This window comes from Cibotium barometz, chromosome 30 (assembly GCF_041138505.1).
Source record: "Cibotium barometz isolate CiBa-2024 chromosome 30, ASM4113850v1, whole genome shotgun sequence".
Lineage (NCBI taxonomy): Eukaryota > Viridiplantae > Streptophyta > Polypodiopsida > Cyatheales > Cibotiaceae > Cibotium > Cibotium barometz.
The window spans coordinates 25891743-25914959 of NC_141075.1; the positions used below are offsets into that span (position 1 = coordinate 25891743).

The 23217-nt window shown below is 42.8% G+C and overlaps 1 protein-coding gene across 1 annotated transcript in view; it reads right to left on the minus strand.

The window, feature by feature from the left end:
• Positions 1-11245: 11245 nt before the first annotated feature.
• LOC147621321 (putative beta-D-xylosidase 7) overlaps positions 11246-23217 on the minus strand; it is a 56566-nt gene continuing 44594 nt past the window's right edge. Inside the window, exon 7 of the mRNA XM_086824049.1 lies at positions 11246-12087. Coding sequence (XP_086680175.1) covers positions 11453-12087 — 635 coding nt within the window. The 3' untranslated portion in view covers positions 11246-11452. The remainder of the gene's footprint in view (positions 12088-23217) is intronic.

Here is a 23217-nt window from a genome sequence, read left to right on the forward strand (position 1 = left end):
TTTTTGAATATGTGACATTGTGTTTGGGAATGTTATATATATATATATATATATATTGTTGTTATTGTGTTATGTGTGTGTGTGTGTGTGCGTGTGTGTGTGTAAATATATATTAAAAATAGTATAATAGAGAATATATTATAATTTAAAAATTTATTCAAAAATAAAAAGTTGTTTAGATCTTATAAAATCTTAAGAATTTTAAAACTTAAAACATTACAATCACATTAATGACATAAATTCAAGAAAATAAAAATAATGTCTTAATCATAAAGTTTTATTAAACTACAAAAATCACCATATTTTTTGTAATTTATAGAGTTAAGATTTAAAAGAAAAACTAGAAATCACTAGAATATATATGTTTTTCAAAGTAAAATCATGATACACACTCTACTTCTTTAAAACATGAAATATCAAGGGAATATTTATTTGGGTAACCTCGCAAGTTACCTACTAGTGCATCCACAACTATGTTACATTGTGTGTATAATTGTGTGAGTAGTTCCCAATGTTTTGAGAAAGTGTGAAGTGTTTATGATTGATTTCATGGGGTGGATAAAATGTGATGACTAATAGAATAGATTATAGAAGGTAATAAGCAATGATGTCAAATGGGTAATGTCAGCATAAGGCACTTTAGCTGTATAAGTGCTTCTAGCCCTCACAACCATCAACCTTAATGATTCATCAATGGTTTGAGTTAGGTTTAAGTTCCTTATGATTATTTCAATCATCTTTTTGACTAATCTAGAAGTTTTGACAAGAGTCAAGCTAAATTTATAGGAAACCTCAGCCCAAATAGTGATAGGCACGTAGTTAGGTAGTACTTGTAGATTTTCTCATCAACAAGGGATTTAGAAATATCAGCACAACTTTCATGTCTTGGGAGATGGCCTTCATTTTGTTTTTGTTTGAGCATTGAAGATAGTTCCTTTAAAATGGAAACTCAGAGCAAAGTAGCTCATCTTTGTGATACAAGAGCAAAGAACCTTTTAAGATACAAGAGCAAGAGAAACCTTTTAATATACAAGAGCAAGAGAAACCTTTTAATATTTTGGATGAAGAGGCTCTAGCCTTGGAGACTTTGTAACACCTAGGCTAATCCTCCTTTTCTACTGCTGAAAATGTGAATAAGGACCCTAGTGTGGAACTGACGCACCTTCCCCAATAGTAATTGAAGAAAAAGTTTCTTCACTAACACTGAAGATCTCTTTGTCCTTTGAGAAGATGAGGTACTAGGGGCTGTCAAATTCATGGAGCCACCATTAATTGTAGACCTAGATTTTATGGATCCAATTTCTCCTATAGCTCTCCATGCTCATGATATTTTATCTAGCGTTACAAGCACTCTGACATCATTGCATGATTCTAAACATCCGACCTCAACCACGAGTGATGTCTCTCTACCCTTCTCAAACATTTCAAAGTAAATAGAAGGATGGATTAACCTATTGAAACAAGAAATGGAAACCCACCATGAAGAATTAAATCTTAGGGTTATTCTTTTTTTTCTCTCGATTTCATGTGCAACAAAAACTCCTCAATTCCATGCAACATGTTTAAAATTAAAATAATGACATATATGAAAATGTTAGAATAAAATTAAAATATTAAAACTAAAATTAAAATATTAAAAGAATTAAAATTCTTAAATTTAAATATTGCATTAAATTGAAAGGTTAAAATTTTAAAACATGATTTTATTTTTTCATTCCAACACCTTAGTGTGGTGCACACACATGGCATAAAAAGCTATATCCAATACTATCATAGATATATATAATGCCCATGAGCACACAACTTTAACAGGTCGTGTGTGACACAAAATCTCTTAAGGTCTAACACATGACCTTAAGAAGTGATCCTCTTAAGGTTATATCATCATTGTAACCCTCTTTGCACATAGATTTGTGTCTTTGAAGACACTCACCATTATGGCCTCTAGTGCCTCTTTCGACACCTCGAGGCAACTGCTCTGCACATTAAGAATTTGGAACATCAAGCTTGCAATCTCTTTTTCCACTCTCAAAAGGTGTTCTTGTAATAAGGAGATCCCCATACTTCTGGCACTTTGGAATCTCCCCCTAAACGTGATAGTACCCTGCCTCCATTGCCTCTTTTTTCTATGTTGACACAGTGCAAGTGGACATCTCTCAATATTTTATTGTAACCCAATATTCCATTTTTTCCATTTGCAAGAAACCTCATAAAACTATGTAAGTTATGGAAAGGAGGGCTACCAAAGGATCATTTGGGTGCAAAGGACCATGCACCCAAAGGTCAACATGTTTCTTACTAATCACTCCAAAGTGAAACCATGGAAAGGAGGGCTATCAATGGAAGGCTATTTCCATCCTCTTGGTGAGAGGCTAAACCACTTAGGTGTCATAGATTTGTATATGATTTCCACCTTGATTACATGCAAGCTTTCATGGTGATTTGCTATGTTTTCCCCAGTGATTCTCTATTATATTTGGTATCAAAGCTTTGATTTGATTAGGGATAAGACAAAATGATAAAATTTGAGTGATTTTACATGTTTTTTTGCAAATTCTTGAATCTATGCACACATTTTTTGGTTTTCTTGATTTTCTTGAGAAATGTTACACTATTTCTTGAATTTTAGCCAAGATTGAGTATAATCTTGCAAGATATGGGGGGTGTTAGATTCTAATTGGGGAGAAAAGGAGTGTTATGCTATGGTTTGAGCAATTTTTTTGAGAAAAAGGAAAAAGAAAAAAATCCACTTTGAGGGTTATTTTTCATTTAAAGAATGGTGAAGAATGAGTGTTCTTCTTCTTCCTCTTTTCTCCCTTTGAAGATTTCATGGAAACCTTGAGGTTAGGCTCTCTACTACACACCTTACTTCTCCTTCTCCACCAAGATTGAAGTTATGGACTCCCCTCTTCAAGACCTATACAAGGAGCTCTCTCTTGACCATGGAGTGTAGGCGAAATTTGGCGTTAGGCTACACGAATTCGTGATGTATTCGTGATGTTTTCACAAAGGTAGTTTTGAGAAGAAGATGTAAGATCTGCCATATCTAGAGCTTGGAGCTTGTTTCCCTTTCATGTAGCTTCATGTTGAAGCCTTCAATGCCTCATCTAGGGCTAATTCTATTGATTTAGGGTTTTCTTCAAAATTAGCGCTTCAAGTTAGGATTTCCTAAAAATTATGGCTTTTCCTCCTTTTTCTCAAGTTTTTTTTATGATTTAAGCCAATTAGAATCTAGATGAATGTGTAAGAGGTACTTAGCAATTGGAGGAGAGGCCAATTAGATGAATGTGTAAGAGGTACTTAGCAATTGGAGGAGAGGCCAAGGGGAGTGTTTGCTTGAACCTTCCTTGCTATGAGTGCCTTGGAAAAGTAGTAAGGAGGGATAGGTATACGATGGTAAACACATGGCCCCAACCTTTACCTTGGATTAAAAACTTGTTAAATGGGTGGGAAGTCTTGGCTGGAGATCGATAAGAAAAGCTTCATCATCAAAATTCTACTTCGAATCAATTGGCAATTGGTCACTTGGCAATGGGTCTATGCAAGCAAGAGGCAGTGTTGATAATGCATGTGTTAATGAATATGATTATGTGATGCAAGATCCAATGATGAAATTTGTCAATGGGAAATAATGGCAATAAGAGCTCTTGAGGTTGTGATGACTGCCTATGCATGTGGTATACATTGGTGATGCCTCAGTGAGAGCAATTTTGTCAACTTTCTGCCCTGAATAGAAATCCTTGATTATGTCCCAAACTTGTTGGACTAAGCCTAAACCAATATTGTGGGCTTATTCCTCATCACACAACACCTTTCAAAAGATACCTAGCTTGACCAATTCCAACACTCTTACCTCAACCTACATCAAATTTTCAAAAACTTTCCTATTATGGTCGGTAAGCCAAGATGAAGGCCAAGAGGAAGCCAAGGAAGTTATCCATTGAAATGGAGGATATGGAAGGAGAAGAGTTGAATGAGCATGGCACTATGGAGGAAATTTACAACCAAATTGATATGGGGAGTTCTCACAAACATACTTCTCAATTCTTGGGTCAAGCCTCAAGAAGTGACTGTAGGAAGTGCTCACAAGGATACTCCTCAATGCTCACAAGCAATATATCCAATGATACTCTCAATTATTGGGTCAAGCCTCAAGAAGTGAATGTAGGAAGTGCTCACAAGGATACTCCTCGATGCTCACAAGCAATATATCCAATGATACTCTCCTACGATTGCTTGTGGAAAGAATTGATTTCAAATCCCTCATGGAGAGGTTGGATACTATTAATCATACCTTGAACTATTAATCATACCTTGAACTCAAGATTTGAATCCAGGACTACAAGGATGGGAGCTATGGAGGATAAATTGGCTCAACCCATGAGTCAACACCATGGAGATACTATTGAAGGAAGAATTGGTGGTGTTCATGATTGCAAACAAGATATGCATAAAGATTCTTATGATTGGTCATAGAGACTACCACCAAGATCAAGAGAGACTTCTTCATTTGGATTCATGATGGATGCTAGGAGGCCTCTCGTGAAGGATCTAAGGCCACTTTAGTTCATCCGGGTCCATGTCATTCATTCAAGACAATGGATTCATGCCTTGGGGATGCTAACAGGGTACCCACCCACCCAAAGTAAAATCAGCCCATAATGATAGATGAAGAGATGTATTGGGATGAGGAAGAGGCTATGCATGATTGGGAACACATGTCCTTCACACAAAGGCAAGGAGAGGCACATGATAGATGGATGGATTTGCCTTCTTTCATAGAAAAGGAGTACAAGTACTTTTCCCAATTCATGAATTCCTACATGAAAATGCAAAAGTACAAACCCTCTATCCATCATGGGACTTCATCGTCTAATACTTCAAAGGATATCAAAGACAAGGTTTTCCTCTCCAAGTTTAAGTTGTTGGTTCAGCTTTATATGAGTTGGAGGAGTGAAGTACCAAGATGGAGACCTATTTTCAGATTTATCCCAAGGGTAAGCAAGATAAGGTACAATTTGATTCATTGCACATGGAGGATTTTTCTCACCAATGGTGGAGGCATATGGTCAAACAATGAAATATGCCACACTCATGGGAAGATTTTAAAAGGGAGATAAATTTTGTTGGTGCTTGATACCTTGGTGCTTTATAGATACCATGAGCAATGGTATGAACTCTCTCAAAAGGGCATGGTGGGGTAAGAGAGTACATCAAGAGCTTCATGAATCTTTCCATGTATGTGAAGGGGTTAAATGAGGAAATGCAAATAAAGAAGTTTGTACATGGATTTGATTCCTTCGTCAAGGTGGATGTGTGCTATGGACAACATGAAGAAAGCCCAAAAGGTCATGAAGGCTAATAAGGGTGAGCATAGGAATGATGTGAAGTTGAATATTATGTACTCTTGAAGCTACCAATATTTGAAAAACACTCTTAAGGATTCCATGAATCCCAAGTTTTCTCATAGGTACTATGGTCTATACCTAGTACTCAAAAGGGTTGGTGATTTGGCCTACAAACTTTACCTTTCTCCTTCTACTAGAATCCATAACGTATTCCACGCATCCAATCTCAAGAAGTATGTGGGTTTTATACCTCATGAAGTGGAAGATCTTCCACCTATGGATGAAGAGGGAGCAATCATTTATGAACTTGTGGAAACAAGGACAAGCGGGTTGTGCAGAATGGAAGCATACATAAGTTCCTTTAGACATATTACTTTTGGACAATCTTGGAGGCTTTCTCTTACACACATTTGGCTTATGGAAGGTTATTTCAATCCTCTCAACCACTTAGGCATCATGGATTTGTATCTGATTTTTACCTTGATTACATGCAAGCTCTCATGGTGATTGCTCTATTTTTCCCTAATCTTAGCTTTCAATCCTCTCAACCACTTAGGCATCATGGATTTGTATCTGATTTTAACCTTGATTACATGCAAGCTCTCATGGTGATTGCTCTATTTTCCCTAGTTTGGGAAGCTCTCATGGTGATTGCTCTATTTTCCCTAATCTTAGCTTTAATGTACACAAGTGATTCTCTATTACAAGAACCTTAGTTTGGGAAAACAAAGAGTATTTTTTGAGTTGGTTATATTTGAGGGAAATTTTTTAGGAAGGCAAAGACTCAAAAAAGTGAAAATTAAAAAAATTAACTTTTTATCCAGTGAGCTTGATGATGTGGCATGGTGGAGCCAAGGTAGTGGGAGCAAAGTTGGTCCACCTATCCCACCATATAAAAGACAAATGACACGCAGGTACTTAAGAGAGAAAACCCCTCACATATCCACTATGGTATGGGTGTGTCCCTTGTAAAGTAGCAGGAGGCCCCAACAATGTCACCACGTAAAAATAGGGGCTACCCTTACCAGTGGGACCATGATTAGTCACTAATTTCACTTTTTAGAAAGACTAATGATTCCCTGATCTTGACCGTTTTGGGTCAAATTTCTCCCTAATGTTCTATATATATGCTTAGCCACCATTTTGGGTCCAAATTCTCCCTATTGTTATGTATGTATGCTTAGCCACCGTTTCAATATCTTGAATAGCCCCATGTATCATCGAGGCTAGAACTCAATAAAGTCATCAAATATTACATTTGAAAGATTTACATGCATAAACATGGATACTGCCACAAACACTCCCACTAATAATGAGCCTGTATCAAGATCATATCTAATGGTGACAATGGATGCGTTTATTCTTCAGATGATATGTGTTACCTAAGGATTCATGTCACCACACATGCACTAAGGATCTCCATGGGCTAGCTCTATACGTCATCACATAAGCTCCAAATTGAGTTATGGAGAGAGGTTCCATTCACATGAAAAGGAAGATTTACGAACATAAACAATATGTGATATGCATGAGGTTGAGATGCACGCCATCCCAACATACTATGAGATTAGTGGGGCTGCTTTTATTGCATGCTCAAAGAGGGACTTGGTCCTCTCTACTATTGGTAGTATGAGGACGGAAGGCATTACATGAGATATAAAGACAACGACATACTCACGAGGGGATAAAGACAAGAAGAACAAAGCTAATGTTAGACGTTGTTCATATTTTCCTTCCATATCATTAGGCACCGTAAAACCCAAGAGCTAAGAGATATCACAGTTTCCATCTTTAAAAAAAAAATCTACACTATGCTTTGTTTAGGATATATCGAGGGAGCCCCTATGCATCTCCATCATAGCAGTCACACAACACATCTATTTGGTGGTTCATTTTTCACCCCAAATACACTTACAAATCTTTATTTCCTTCTCCCGTTATGCATACTTCCAAACAAACGCTTAACACTAGTCTTGTATAAAAAAAAGGCAACTTTAAATACTTTTGCAAAAATTTCAATGCAAAAATTTCAGTCTTTGTTTCAAACAAATTCCTACAAGGGAAATACTCTCAACACACACAAGATTTTAGTTAACAATGGCTAGCCCCATTGTTAACTAAGGCAGGTCAAGTAGCTAGGTGGTCTTTCTCAGGAATCTCGAGCTTAAGGCGAGCAGTTTCATCGTTGATTCTATTTCAAATGAGTCCCGCATCATGAACAGGGATGTGATTTTGCCACCATCTAATTGTGCAAACCTTGTCCGAAGCTTCTGTGGAAAAGTGTCCATGGCGCTGAAACGTGAATCAAATCCTTGGAGTTGACAACAAGCTTTGGGAGGGGCTTATATTCTTGGTCCTCATCTTCACCATCAAACATCTTGTTTACAAGATCTATAGATATTGAGTGACATGTTCCAAATGGTTGTGTCATACTTATGGCGAGAATATCTCTACCTATGGTGGCGAAAATACATCAACCCATCTTGTTACAATCTCTATAGATATCAATTGACATGGTCGATGTTGTGTCAGACTCGTTGGCGAGAATACCTCAACCCATGGGATGATCACGTGCATTAAGCTCTATTAAGGGGTGAATTGGAGTGGATAGTAATTTTTAATTTGATGCATTTCACATTTTTCATGCATTGTTGAATTGGTAGCTTAGAAGCATGAAAAACCAACAAAAAAACAATAAAAATACTTAATTACTTGCATAACAACCATTACTAGGATTAAGGTCCTTAATTGCCTCACATCAACTCCAAAAACCTCAAAAAACTCAAAACTAGGCCAAACGAGCTCTCGGGTAAGGAAAACATAAGCCCATAGACCCATAAAAAAAGAGATTAAGTTAAATATGTGTCAATACACGTGAGTCTAGAGACATGAGCCACGAGTTTTGAGACATGAGTCTAGACGTAGGTATACCTGATATTATACCAACCAATTATTAGTGCCTTAAAGACTTGTAAGGACATATCTACCCATGTCCTTTAAGAATTTTCTTTTCATACAATCCATACTCGCTCCTACAATTTCCAAGAAAAATTCTTATCATGAGACATTAAAGTACAATTATTACTTAATAATTGCACACGAATCTTGTTATATACCTAGTACATAAAATTATGTGCCCCACGTAGGCCTATTTCAAAAAAATAAAGTACCTGAGCCTAGCTCATACCAAAAAAGTGTAAGCCTACATGCGTGAGCTTGTATGTGTGAGTCTACATACGTAAGCCTAAAGATGTGAACCTAGACTGTTTCACCAAAATGAGACCTTTGATGCAAACCCGATATGGACTAATTGTTGAAAATGATAAAATACAGTTGACTATACTAGATCAAACCACATTTTCTCAAAACCACCTAGCCTTTGATCCCAACAAACAACCAACACTCAATATAACAATCCCTTGTTAAGAAGGTAAAACTCCTTCGGATCCACCTTAAGCATGGAGCTTTGGGACAAAATGAGCCAACTAAATGCAAATGTGAGCAAAGGAATAACATCAGAACACCTGGAAACAGGATCTGCCATGGTCCTCCAAGCCCCATATTACCAATTGGCTTCGTAAACATCGCCACTTTATGAAAAGAACATTGAATTGCCCTATTTTTGGGTAGACCTCAAGTGAAGGAGCAGGACCAGGACCAGGACCAGGACCAGGACCAGGAACCTTAAGGTTTGCTCCCACAGGACATGGTCAAACCATGTCAGGACGCCACAATGATTTGCGTCGACATGAACTGGGATTATCCTATGCTAACTATGCCCACTAAGCAACTCAACAATCGCAATTACAACAATCGGGACATGTCTCGTTTTCTCTACTATTAGGAACAAGTGTTCCTAAAAACACACAATAGCAAGCACACAGTGTGCAAGCAAGAGTCTCACTTTCCACTGGATCTCATTACAGAAGTGTCTTCACCATGGAACCAAGCTTCAGTTCTTCTTCATTCAGATGAGGAACATGTAACACAAGAAAGGATAAAGAGCTAATGTTCAAGACTACCTCAAACCAAAGGGATCTACAAGGGCATTTATGTAATGTGTCCTCAACTGGTTAAACAGAGCTAACCCCTAGGCTAGTCTCGATAGTATAGTGGAATGCTCCTTTTCAACGGGGTTAAGGTAGAGCTCTCAATGCCTAAATGGAGGTAAACACAGATGGTCCTTCATGATTGTTCTCTCATATAAAAGGCGAGGAATGGAGGAGCTAATGGAAGAGGGAAACTTATAAGAAAAACTATTCAAGCAAGCATCCATCTAGAGCTCTCAATGCCTAGATGGAGGTAAACAGAGATGGTCCTTCGTGATTGTTCTCTCGTATAAAAGACAAGGAATGAAGAGCTAATGGAAGAGCGAAACTTATAAGAAAAACTATTCAAGCAAGCATCCATCTAGCATGCATTAATCCAATAGCATACAAGCAAGCAAGAAGAGGATCTCACAAATAAACTATTGCAAGGGAATGATTATGTATTGTTGATTATAAAAAATGACTTATATACAAATGATGAGTTTTCACACTAAGCTAAAATTAATCCGACCTCTATTACTTGTCTTAAGCAACTATGTACACGAAGTCCATAGACTTTTCTTATTTGACATTAAGGGCATAGTAAGGCTGCTTTAAATGGTCCACTATCGTCTTACAAAAGATAAGTGCTCGATGATGAGCGTGTAAAATAGCAAAGCATCTTACATGTTAACTAACAAAGTGGTTAACAAACTTTTGACACCTATTTAGAGAACAAAGACCACAATGAGCTTAATGATAACACTACCCTATTGAAGATGCAACTTGGCTAGCCAAATATGAGACGTTTCCAAGATTAGGACATCTTAGTGAATTAAAGGAAAGAGGATTAAGACAACGAAGAGGAATCTGAAGGACCAATCTTATAAAAGACCCGATGATTCCAATAACAAACCTCGATAATGAAGACTCTTTTTGTCGAGTAGAAGTATTCCGAAATGGTTCCAACAACCTGTGCAATGCTGATCTAGTGTATAACAACTAGCCACGTATCTTAACTGATAGTATTGACGAAACCGATTTGAAAAAAGTAGGTGGTTGGACAATTTAGTATGTCATAGCAATAAGTGACCAGAGTTAAATATGATTTATAATCCACTCTATGTAAACTCATTATCTTTCTAGAATTATTTGTTAATTTTTTGCCATAAAGAAATATGTAGATCATCCCCTTTATAGAAAATTAATTTGAGATTAGAAATTCATAAAGAATCTCCATTTAACAAGGATTCCTTAGAATTTTCCTCAAGAATATATGAAATAATCTATAGTGTACTAAATTAGAAATAAGTATGTAGCTTGTGTTTTTAACACGCATGTAGATGTTTTTTTTTCCATTATAGCTTTCTATCTTGTGTCCAAAATTGAGAAGAGGGTTTTTGTTATGTTATTTTAAAAATCATATGTTTACTAGGTGAAAATTGTAAATTTAATAGGTACATGTTTTTTAAAAACCTTAATTAGATGCATGCTAACCAATTATCAAGTACTTTCATGGAATTCTACGCTACTATTTGTTCAAAATTCATAAATTAGCCTCTTAAGTCACATGTGTAATTCAACATATATCCTTCTCTGTGTAACTTATTGGAGAAGAAGCGTATGCTTTATCGACTGGTTAAAAAGGGGATATAAAATATAAGAGGCACATTTACATTCACAACCACCATGTCAAGTTCATGATCTTTAGTCATCAAGTGTTCCAGCTTGAACCGCCAGCCTTCATGGCCACAATCTACTAGCATAACATCTACCTAGAAGTGATTAGCTACCTTGCACGGCTCGCTTAAACCTAATCCTACTTCAAAAAGTATTAAGTGCCTTACACAATCGTTGAAAGGCATGAAGAGAGCAAATTTTAAACACTTCTTTCCACTTGGCCATGTACTTAAAGCACATGCAAAGATGCAGCTACACCCTTTCCCAAGCGAGTTTCCATGATAACATTTGAAATAGTCAACAATAGCAATTGTAACTCTAATAGAGAGAATTCACATTTATTTTTAGTGAACAATCCCACAAGTGGAAGGAAACCACGTAGTATCATCATACTTTTTAACAACAAACTTCTTCCTTTGCTTCAGAAACCTTTACTAGGACTGTATGTTGAATTATATCACTGACTACCAAAGAATGGGGCCCAACATTTAGCACCTTCCTCCCATACTCATTTACCACACTCAAGTGCTCATAAGGGTTCACTGTGAAGAGAACATCCAATGATATGTTTGGTTCCAAGCTCACCCGTTTGAACCCTACCAACTGCCGTTGTGGAATGCTGACATGTCTTGATGAAGCTTCGGAGAATAAAAGCACAGTGTGGCTGCCTCCCCTATTCCCATTGTTGCTTACTCGGATAGTTACATTGAACCCAACATCTTGATTACAGTCATTGCTGTTCGCTTGGGCATCCAGAACGTAGCATATTGAGGGGGTAGCATTAGCCATAAGAATTTTCTCATAAAAATGGTCCACACAGAAAGGCAAAAAAATCTCTGATGGGGGAGAAATAAACGCTTGAGAAATATCTGTGTAGCTAAGTCCGTGACCGAATTTGAACACAGCATCACCCCTATAAAAACGATGAGTCCGACCGGGGTAACCACGAGACGGATTGGGCCGCATGTTCATATCTGTCATGGGCACCTGCAAAAAGCTCTCTGGGTACCATGTAATAGGCAGCCTCCCCCCTGTTTTTCAAAAACACCATTTGAGCAAGCCAGTATTGCCCCTAATTTGAGAGCAGATTATCACTAACAGAGTTCAAACGTCCCACGAACTGCGATACTCCACAAAAATAGACAACGCTAAACATCTTTTAAAGGCTATCTTATTATAAAAACACGTTTTAAAAAAACTCTTCAAATGATTTCTTGCCAAGATCTGCGTTGCTTGATTTTGGGTTTAGTCAACAGTACCTGAAGAGAAACCCTCCGTATGTATCTAAATTATGGGGCTCAATTGGGGCATCCTAATAACACAGGCTGGTCCTGATAAATGGGTAGGATGACTGTCAAAGCATAAGTTCTGCCACTTATAGATTGGTACGGTTAGCACGTAGAATGCCACAATTGTTTTAATTAAGTGAAGGCCCTTAAAAAGAGTTTCTGTTTTGCATGATAGCTTTCAGGTTATTCCCTTTGATAATGTATGTTTGAAAGCCGCCAACGTATCCATGATGAATATCAAACCATGGAAAAGAAGAAACTGTACAAAACTAGCTACATGAGCTAGAGTACCCATGTGATGCTACATGATGACAATGTGTTGTCATACAGTGATACCATCCTCCTCCACAATAGAACGCAAAGGCTATATAACACTCACTCCCTTCACCGGAGATGTGAGCGCCTTTTTGGCAACTTCGACAGGATGCAACAGCGTGTGCAGCCTTCCTCCACACGTGGAGCCAAAGTCCATTCCTCATTATGGGCTCTGACCACCCATCACAGTGGAGCTGCCCACCCACCTGCCAAGTGTCCCTAGACCAGAAGCCTGCTGGCACGTTGCACAGGTGGAGTTATCCCGAATCCGGTACAGATACTTCAGATAGCCAGACATCCCTGTCCTTCGAGACCCACTTCTGGCTATAGATTGAGATTTGGGGATATTCTTCAGTGACAGAGTGGCTCTGCCCTGACGAGTCCTGGAAATTGCCAACATGTATACTGCCATAGGGGAGGATGACACAAGATAAGTACCACTGGCTGTACCAACCTATTGGACAATCTTTCTTTGGCACTTTTTATATCTCCGAGTTTATGATCTCTAGTTTACACATGGAACATCTGTAACACTTCTTGATCTCATAGACCCATTGGGTCTTTAGTAGAAATCCCCCTCCCCCCCCCATCTCTTTCTGGAAAAAAGTATTAGTCATAAAAAAAGAAAAACATCCGTGAAAGTGGACTACAAAGCCGCCCTCAAGAAGTGCGATATGTACATTCCTGAAGCAATGGAAAACCAAGAGGAGGGTGGGAGCACCATGTCACAGCGGTCCATGAGGGATGTATTAGGGTGATATATGAGAACTCTCTGCTCATGTGCATATCCTCGTGCCAGTCGTGCGTGGGCAGCCGGGCAGAGAGAGAGAGAGAGAGAGAGAGAGATTTTATTAACGTCTTCCAAAAGACCGAACTCGGCCTATGAGACAAATCAGTGTACCTATGTGGGGTATCCTCTGTCATCCCAACAAAATGAAAAAGTACTGAACTAAAAAGCTGAATCTGGGTGTGCAATAAGTACAATGAGTGGGGGAGGGGATGAAGCTCTACTACTAGGAGAATGCAAAGCTATATGCATGGAGTATACAATCATGATATGCAACCTAGCTAGCTCCATCCTGTACCATACTAAGGGTATAAAATGGTATACATCAATGACGGGGGTGTCCACAGCTCCCTGAAGAACATGCCTGGGTCTGCTCTGAAGCGAACCAGTCGCTCCGCACCCTCTCTGTGAAACTGAGCTCTGATCTCTGTCATCTCTCTCTGGTATAGGCGTGGTGTCCGAAAGCCAGGTGTCCTCTGTCTCCTGCGGGCTTTGAGTGTCTCTGCTCTCTAGACCTGCTGTGTAGGGAATGGGAGTGGGGTGGATCTGTGAAAAAATGTAGTAATCTGTGTCTGTCGTCCCCCCTCTGGAGTTGTCTGAGTCTATAATGATGTCTCTCTGTGATGCTGTATGTCTAGAATGAATTTCCCCAGTATGCGCTAGTCTACTGCCTCAAAGAGCTAGCGTAGGGAATGTGGCTCTCTGAATAAAATGGGATCTCTCTCTCTGATGGCTGTATATGCTCTGCATCTGCATACATAATGCTCCTCACTCTCCACCTCCTCTCTGCACAATCTGCATACCCTCTCCTCTCGAGGGATCCGTGCTGCTCTGCCAGTCTCGATCTCCAATCGATGTGATGAGACTTTAAGCTGACCAATAGCTACTCGGGAGCCGTGTGGTAAAAAGCCCTCCATGTATCTAGGCCTCCCTATAAATCCATCATCAGTAATACTCATAAAGTGATCTCTGTAGTACAGCATCTTTGGTGGAAGAGGCTGTGTAGGCGATATCCATGTCTCTCGTGTATAGAGCCGCCATAGGTCTTGTCTCAATACTCTGTTCCCCTCACTATGAGAGAGATAGATATGTGGTGCATCCATGTCATACTAGAATGGTGGTAGATGATCCATGTCTAGGCCATGCTGTGAGAACCAATGTGTGACCTGTGCATACCATGATCCTCTGTCTCCTGCCTCAGCCAGCTGTCTAGATGCCTCAAAAGCTCTGTATGACAATCTATCTTGTGGCATCTCTCTGAATCTGTCTAGCAGGCATATAGTCTGGAATATGGCCTCTACCATCATAGGAGGCGCAACAAACTCTGCTCGGATAATGTCATGAGGTACTGACGGTTTGCTGCGTATCATGCGTGCCATCATGAGGGCCTGTGGTCTCTCTATCTGTGTCCACCAATGGGTAGCAAGGCCTGGTGCCCATACCACTACTCCATACATCAGTGCCGGTGTGACTAATGTGTCAAATAGCCACCCCTTCGTCCAGGACTCTTGAAAATGCGCCTGGTGGCACTGTCTCTCTAGCATAGCCAATGCTGCATATCCTCGTGTCAATCTAGCTCTGGCTGCTGAACCCATGGTGAAGCGCGTGGCTGCTGCAGAGAAGGTAACCCCTAGGTACACGTATGATGTCACCACCTCCACCTCGCATCCTGCGAGAGTGAATGTAAGCTGACTCATGTCCTGTCTTGATGTATGAAAAACCATAACCTTGGTTTTCCCAAGGTTCACAGTAACACTCCTATGTGTAAAGAAATCATCCAGTGCATGTAGATGCTGCTGTAGACCTCGTGGATACTCAGACACTAATACAATATCATCAGCATAAAGCATAGTATGTACTAAGGTACCTCCTAGTTCAACTCCATCTCCGCCTCCCCGTGTAATGAAGTCAACCACCTCATCAATGTATAACCCAAATAACGTGGGGAAAAGTGGGCATCCTTGCTTCACACCAATGGTGCTAGCAATAGTCTCGGACATACCTCCTGGGCATCTGACTCGCCCAAAAACCTGCTCATATAATGCATAGATGCCCCATGTCATATCTGCTAGTATGCCAAGAGACAGCAGGCGCTGAAAGAGCCTCTCTCGTGGTACTGTGTCAAATGCCTTGCGGAAATCCACAAAGCAGCAATAGAGCTTTCTCTTCCTCACTCTCGCCTGATCAATCATACATCTCAAAGTGAATACATGGTCAGTGGTAGAGATAGCTCTCCTGAAGCATGCCTGCCCTGATGAGCGTAAACCTGCTCGCTCAGCATATAAGCTAAGCTCTTGCTCCAACATTGCACCATAGAGTTTGGCCAACACTGCACCATAGAGTTTGGCCAACACGTGGCCAACCATAACCGTCCTGTAGTTGCTTGGATCGAGCATATCCCCTGTTTTGTGGATCGGCACAATGGTGTGCATCGTCCACTCCGCAGGCAAACCCTCTGCTAGTGCCCTGTAAACAGGTGTGCAAGAAAAGGAGCCAAAGAATCTACTGCATATATGAGATGCTAACCCTGTAGGCCCATATGGTCGGCGGCCCGTCCATGCTGTAGGCGGCGGATAGCTTCCTTTACCATGGAGTGGGTAAAGAAGCTAGCTGTGGTAGGTCGAGGCTCCTGTGGTGCTGAGGTATAAGTGGCTGCTGTGGGGCGTGGTATAGGCCCTCTGCATATGTGTGCCATGTTTGTGGGTCTGCAATGAGTGTCGGTGTCCGGGGCTCTCTGAAGTGCCGCCATGAGATAGGGCTATCTCTACTCATGAAGAAATGGAAGATCTCTAGCTCCTGTATCTCTGCGAAGGCCCGCCTTTTGCGGCGAGTAAGTCTCCTCGTCTCTCTCCTCGACTCCTGCTCTGTGATGGCTCCCAAGGCTCTCTGTATGCGGAGCCATGAGTATAGGGCTCTGCACTCGTCATCATACCATCTGTTCTGGGGCATGGTCCCAGATCTCGCACGCTCTCCTGAGTGGACATGATGTGGGAAGCTCTGAAATGCAACCTTATGTAGGAGTGATGCCAGCTGGGCTGTAATGGTATCCATAGGTGCCAAGGGATCCATGAGTAGGAGCCCATCCTCTACTCTGCCAGTGTATAAGTCTGCCATGTCATGTGTGAAGTAGATGGTAGTGTGTGGCGCATAGCAACCAGGTACGGGACGGGACGTATAATACGGCAAAGTATAATACGTGTATAATACGTCGTTTTTATCAAGCCAAAATAAAAAATGCCATTTTTTTAATAATAAAAAACGTGTATATATATATATATATATATATATAATGTACACACACACACACACACACACACACACACACACACACATACACACATGTATACACATACATACATACATACATATATATATATATACACGTGTATATACTCATATATGTACATATACATATAGGTGTTAACATGCATACATACATGAAAAGCATTAAAAAAGGTTTTTATTAATGTATGTATTAGAAAAAAAAAACATTCAGCAAGTTTTTTATTAATGATAAAAAACTCGCATTTTTTAAATAAAAAACGTTTATTTACGTTTTTTTTTTAAACTTGATTTTTTTTTCACGTTTTTTATTAATTGGACGTTTTTAATTATAAAAAACGTCCCGTCGCATCCAATATATAAAAAACGCGTTTTATAGTTGCTATGGTGTGGCGTCGGTATGTGGGGGGCTGGTGATACTGGTGATCCGACTAGTGAAAATGCCAAGTATGTATGATATGTCCCAATAGGACGAGGTTGGATGGAGAATGAGGTGACAAGCTGTGATGCCTCCAAAGACTCCATAATGTAGTCTACCACCGTGCCCCCGGTCCGTGTGCCCCCCGGTCTGTGTATGACCCCCATGTGGGAAGCATGTCAGCCCTTCTGATTCCGGCCACTGTAGCATCCCGTTATAAATAACGAGATGATTCCTGGCTCCCAACTCTAGTAAGTGGTCCCCATAATGTCCTCTGTCTGGTCCAGTGTCCTCTGACGCCCGACTAGCCCCTATCTCCTCTGGATCCACAGGGTGGAGGATCTTCATGTCATCATAGTCATACACCTCACACTGTCTGCTCTGTGTGTGGGCATTGAAGTCACCCGTAAGAAATATCTCCCCTAGTGTAGAATAATGCATAATCTCCTCTGACAGACAAGTGTATGGCGAGGCTCCTGTCTCTTCCTCCTATGGCATGTCCTCTGTAATGACATAGGAGAATCCTGATGGAGGAAAGTAACATAGGGCTATGTATATAACCCTGTCCTGTGAGAGCTGTAAGCTAATCCACATGTATCTGGCCTCTGGATCCTGTGCTACCACTCTCAGTCTCCCCTGTAGCTCCCGTCTGAATAGAACTGCTACTCCCTCCGACCCTCTCGAGGTACCCTGGCGTATGGTCCTCTTGTATGCTGACTCCCACTGGAATCCCTCTACTCGAGGTAGCCCTCTCTCTGGGCTCTGGTGTGTCTCTGTCAGAAGTATGATGTCTCTCCTCACCATAACATGCTTCAGTCATCCAGGTTGCACCCATAGTGAACCATTACAGTTCCATACAGCCATGTGTATCTCTGTCAGTGGCCTGGTCTGTGTCCCATAGGCCCCAAACCGCTAATCCATGGGCCCGCCATCAATGATGGCCCGACCATCTCGATAGAAGGCCTTCTTGCCTTCTCTCCTCGCGTGTAAGACTCGTGGCATGCAAGCTCTCCTATGCTCTAGCTGCATCCTCGTGAGATCATCATCCCAGAAAATAGGAGCTCCCTCTAAGCCTTGTAGTATGACCCTCTTCCTCATGAAGATGGTGCGTGCCTCCACATCCTGAAACTGTATGATGAGAGCTCTCTTCTTTGTCATGTCTTTCTTTGGATACTCACATGAGGGGGGGGGGGGGGGGGGGGGGGGGGGGGGGTCCCTCATGTGAGTATCCAAGTCGTGTGCAGTGTCCGTCCATCCCCCTCGGAGGTAGAGTCGGCTACCTCGCAAATCCCCGTGACTCTCACATTGAGTCTATGAGCATGTCGCATCTGCTCCTCCTCAATGGTGGTGTTGACGATTTGGAGCCCTTCTTTTTAGGCATCCTCTTTCACTTCCTTTTTGATGTTCCTCTTCACCACTTCTACCCAACCCTCCCTTGTTGCCTCCATCTTACCTTCTAGGCTGTTGGTGATTGCCTTTGTGAGTTCCTCTTTGATGGCCTCTTTGTCAACTTCCACAATCTCCCCCTTTCCCATGGTGGTTGGTCCCGTAGAGAGATCACCTCCCCTTTGACGATGTCGATTTCCTCCTTCATAGTGTCTTGTTCCTTCTTCCATCCCTCTTTCTCCTCTTTCCATGCTTCTTTTCTTCTTCTTCTCTCCTTCCTTCTCTTTCTCCCTCTCTTCTCACAAGTCTCCTTCTCCCTTTTCCAAGCTTCCTTCTCTTTTTGTAAAGCTCGATCTCCTTCTCGACTTTGGAAAGTCGATTGATGATGTTGTTGATGGCGGAGTCTGCCGTCTTCTTGTTTTCTCTGATGGAGATGTTCAGCTTATCCTCCATTTTGACTATCTCCTCTTTGCTTGCACCCTTGGCCATGTCGATGTACCTCAGAGAGATAGAACCCTAACACTTATGTTACTGCCTTGGAGGCCTGAGCAAGGGTGGGTGACGAAAGGGTAACGAACATAACCTGGATTGGGTTGGGGCTTCACATGGCGGCAACAGCAGCACAGGCGGCGACCAAAACGAAGCGACGAGGAGGGGATGCGCAGGCGACGGGGGGAGAGAAAGCGCAGGCGACGGGGGGAGAAAGAGAGAGAGGCAACGGGGGGAGAGATGCGAAGGCGACGAGGGAGAGAGAGAGAGAGAGAGAGAGAGAGAGAGAGAGAGAGAGAGAGAGAGAGAGAGAGAGAGAGAGAGGTGGGAGGGGATGCGCAGGTGAGAGAGAGAGAGAGAGAAAGAAAGAAAGAAAGATATATCAACGTCTACGAGAGGCCAAAGTCGGCCTATGAGACAAAAAATAATACAACTGTGTTCTTCCGGTCATCGGAAGAAAAGAAACAAAAGAAAAAGTGTGCATGTGTCTGGATACAACTGTGAATCATCATGGATCGGTGGAGCCCATATACAAACAATATAAGGGGGGTGGGATGTGGATGGAATGCTAAGGCAAGATGCATCTCTATATGCAGAAGGGGTAGTACAAGCATGCTATGCAGATCTAACTCCATCCAATGCCATAAGAGGGATATAAGATATCATACATCGCCGATGCTGAGGCTGTGAATGGGATGAACATGTACCCTGAGTCTGAATGAAAGCAAGCTAGCCGTCTCATTCGGATAGCTGCTATCTCTCGGTGACGGAGTCGGGGTGCTCTATGTCCAGTCTGTCTAGGTCTCGTCCTGGCTCTCAATTCCTCTGCTCTCTGTGCGGTCACCCCACGTGGTACATCAGCTGGCACTGGCATAGCTCTCTCGAAGAAATCTATGAGCTGGGACTGTCTCCCACCCCTAGTGGGAGCGGGTGTCTGGGGGAGTCTCTCTCGAGAACTATGAAGCTCTAGTAGTAGTCTGCCAAGCTGTCGCTGGTCCGAGGCCTCCATCAACTGATGTAGTGAAGAGTGCTCCTCAAACAATCCTCCATATCTATCTCTGACCCCCTGGTGGGCTCTACATCTACATACAAAGTGATCCTCAGTCTCCACCTCCTCGCGGCACAATCTGCATATCCGCTCAGCTCTAGGAACCCGTGCCGCTCTCCCAGCCTCTATCTCTAGCTGATGTGATGAGACTCGTAGCTGTCCAATAGCAACACGAGAGCTGTGTGGCATGTATACATCCATGTACCGCGGTCGATGTATAAACCCATCCCCTGAGATGCTCATAAAGTGGTCTCTGTAATACAGCATCTTCGGTGGTAGTGGGCTCTCTGGTGTTGTCCATGTCTCCTGTATGTAGTGCTGCCATATGTCCTGTCTCATCACTCTGTTACTCTCATTGAGAGAGAGGTAACCCCGTGGAACAGACTGATCATACTGAAAAGGTGGCAACCGCTCAATGTCTATACCATGATGTGAGAACCACTGTAGCATCTGTGCATACCAAGATCCAGTGTGTCTAGCCTCGGCCAGCTGTCTGGATGCCTCAAAAGCTCAGCGGGATAATCGCTCCATGGGCATCTCCCTCATCCTATATATAAAGGAGATCGTCTGGAACAATGCCTCCACTGCCATAGGTGGTGCAGCAAACTCAGCTCGAACAATGTCGTGCGGGACGGATGGTTTGCTGCGTATCATCCTCGAGAGCATCAAGATCTGTGGTCTCTCCAGCTGTACCCATGTGGAGGCTGCAAGCCCTGGTGCCCAAACCGCTGCTGCATACATCAAGGCTGGTGTCACTAATGTATCAAAGAGCCACCCCTTCGTGCGGGGTTCCTGAAAATGTGCCTGATGACACTGACGCTCAAGGCCAACAAGAGCTGCATACCCCCGGGTCACTCTGTCTCGGATTGCCTGAGCCATGGAGAAGCGTCCAGCAGAGCTAGTAAATGTGATGCCAAGGTAAACATAAGAGCTCACAACCTCGACCCGCCCTCCTGCTAATGTGAGAGTAGTGTGGCTCCTGACTGCGGGTGAAGTGTGGAAGATCATAACCTTGGTTTTCCCAAGGTTCACTGTGAGCCCCTACTGTGCGCAGAAGTCATCAAGAGCCACAAAGTGTCTTTGAAGCCCAACCTGCGTGTCAGATACCAAGACGATGTCATCAGCATAAAGCATAACATGGACAGTAATACCTGATAGCTCAACCTAGAGCCTCCTCCCTGTGTGATGTAATCGACCACCTCATCAATATAGAGCCCAAAGAGCGTGGGGGAGAGTGGGCACCCCTGCTTCACACCAATGGTGCTAGCAACTGTGTCGGACAAGCCTCCTGGGCATCGGACTCTCCCAAAGACCTGCTCATATAGCCTGTATATGCCCCACATCATGTCTGAAGGTATGCCTAGTGTCTGTAGTCGCCAAAAGAGGCGCTCTCTGGGCACAGTATCAAATGCCTTGCGGAAATCCAGAAAGCAACAATAGAGCCGTTGCCTCCGTGCCTTGGCCTGATCAATCACGCACCTCAATGTAAAAATGTGGTCGATGGTCGAGAAGGCTCGACGGAAGCCTGCCTGGCCTGCTGCTCTCAATCCCCCAACCTCTGCATGAGTGCTCAGCTCTGCCTCCAAAACTACCCTGTATAGTTTGGCCAATATATGGCCAATCATGATGGTCCTGTAGTTCCCGGGGTCTAGTACATCTCTCGCTTTATGGATCGGCACAATAGAGTGCATCGTCCACTCAACCGGAAATCCCTCTGACAGAGCTCTGTTGAAGAGATGAGCAAGAAATGGTGCCAATGTATCAATAGCATAGATGAGATGCTCTCCCTGTAATCCTCTATGATCTGTCACCGATCCATGTTGGAGTCGGCATATGGCCCTCCTAACCATAGGTGGGGTGAAGAAGGTGGAGATTGTGGAGCATGGCTCTGTGGGCTCTGGTATAGGGGGCTGTGCAGGCACATCATAAAGTCTCTCTGCATATGTCTGCCAGGTCTGAGGATCGGCAATAGGTGTGGGAGGACAGGGCTCTCTGAGTCTCCTCCAAGCAGCAGCAGCAGCATCTCTGCTCATGAGCATGTCATATGTGTCCCAGTACTGAGCCTCCTCATAAGCTCGCCGCTTACGACGGGTGAGAGTATGCATCCTCCTGCCTGCCTGCCTCCGAGTGATCTCCCCGCGAGCCCTCTGCACTCGGAGACTGCGGTAAAGGTTTCTGCACTCATCATCATACCATCGGTTCTGGGGCATGCTCCCAGATGTAAGTGGCCGTCCTGTCTGTATGTGGTATGGGAAACTCCTCGCGGCTGCGGAGTGCAGTACATGTGAGAGCTGGGAGGTGAGCATGGCCATGGGTGCCGATGGATCTAAGGCAAATAGCTGATCATGAACATGATAGTCGTACACCTCGGCTAGGTCCTGAGTGAAGTGAAAAATAGTGCGTGGTGGCTGTATGATGGGTGGGTGGGTCTCCAATAAGCTCCTGAAAGTGAGGGATAGGTATGTATGATCCGCCCCAATGGGGCATGGTGGTACGGTGAAGTGAGACACCATATCTGCTGCCTCCCGGGATCCCATCACATAATCCACTGTACTACTACCGCCTCCCACTAGAAAGCAAGTCAACCCACCTGAATCTGGCCACTGAGTCATCCCGTTATAAATAACGAGATGGTGTCGGGCCCCAAGCTCCAGCAAATATTGCCCATATCCAGTGCTGTCAGCTCCTCCATCAGCGGAGATCCGAGTGGTCCCTGTATCCTCTATAGCTAGCGGCTCTAGTCTCAGGGGATCCTCAAAGTCATAGATCTCGCACTATCTACAGGTCCGTGCATTGAAGTCCCCCATCAAGAAGACTTCTCCCAGTGTCGAATAGTGTAAGATCTCCTCAGATAAGACAGAGTATGGAGACTCACTAGCCTCTCCTCCACCCAGCTTCTCGGTGGTGGCAAACCGCGACCCCTTCAGAGGAAAGTAGCAAAGGGCGATATAAATCCATCTGGTCTCCGAGAGGCGTAAGCTAATCCACATGTATCTCGCCTCCGAGTCTCGTGCTACGACTCGAACATGCTAATGTAACCCATGCCTGAAAAGCATTGCAATACCTCCTGAACCTCGGGAGGTGGCCTGTCTCATCCCCTGTCGGTGAGCTGACTCCCACTGATAACCCTCAACCCGTGGTAAGCCC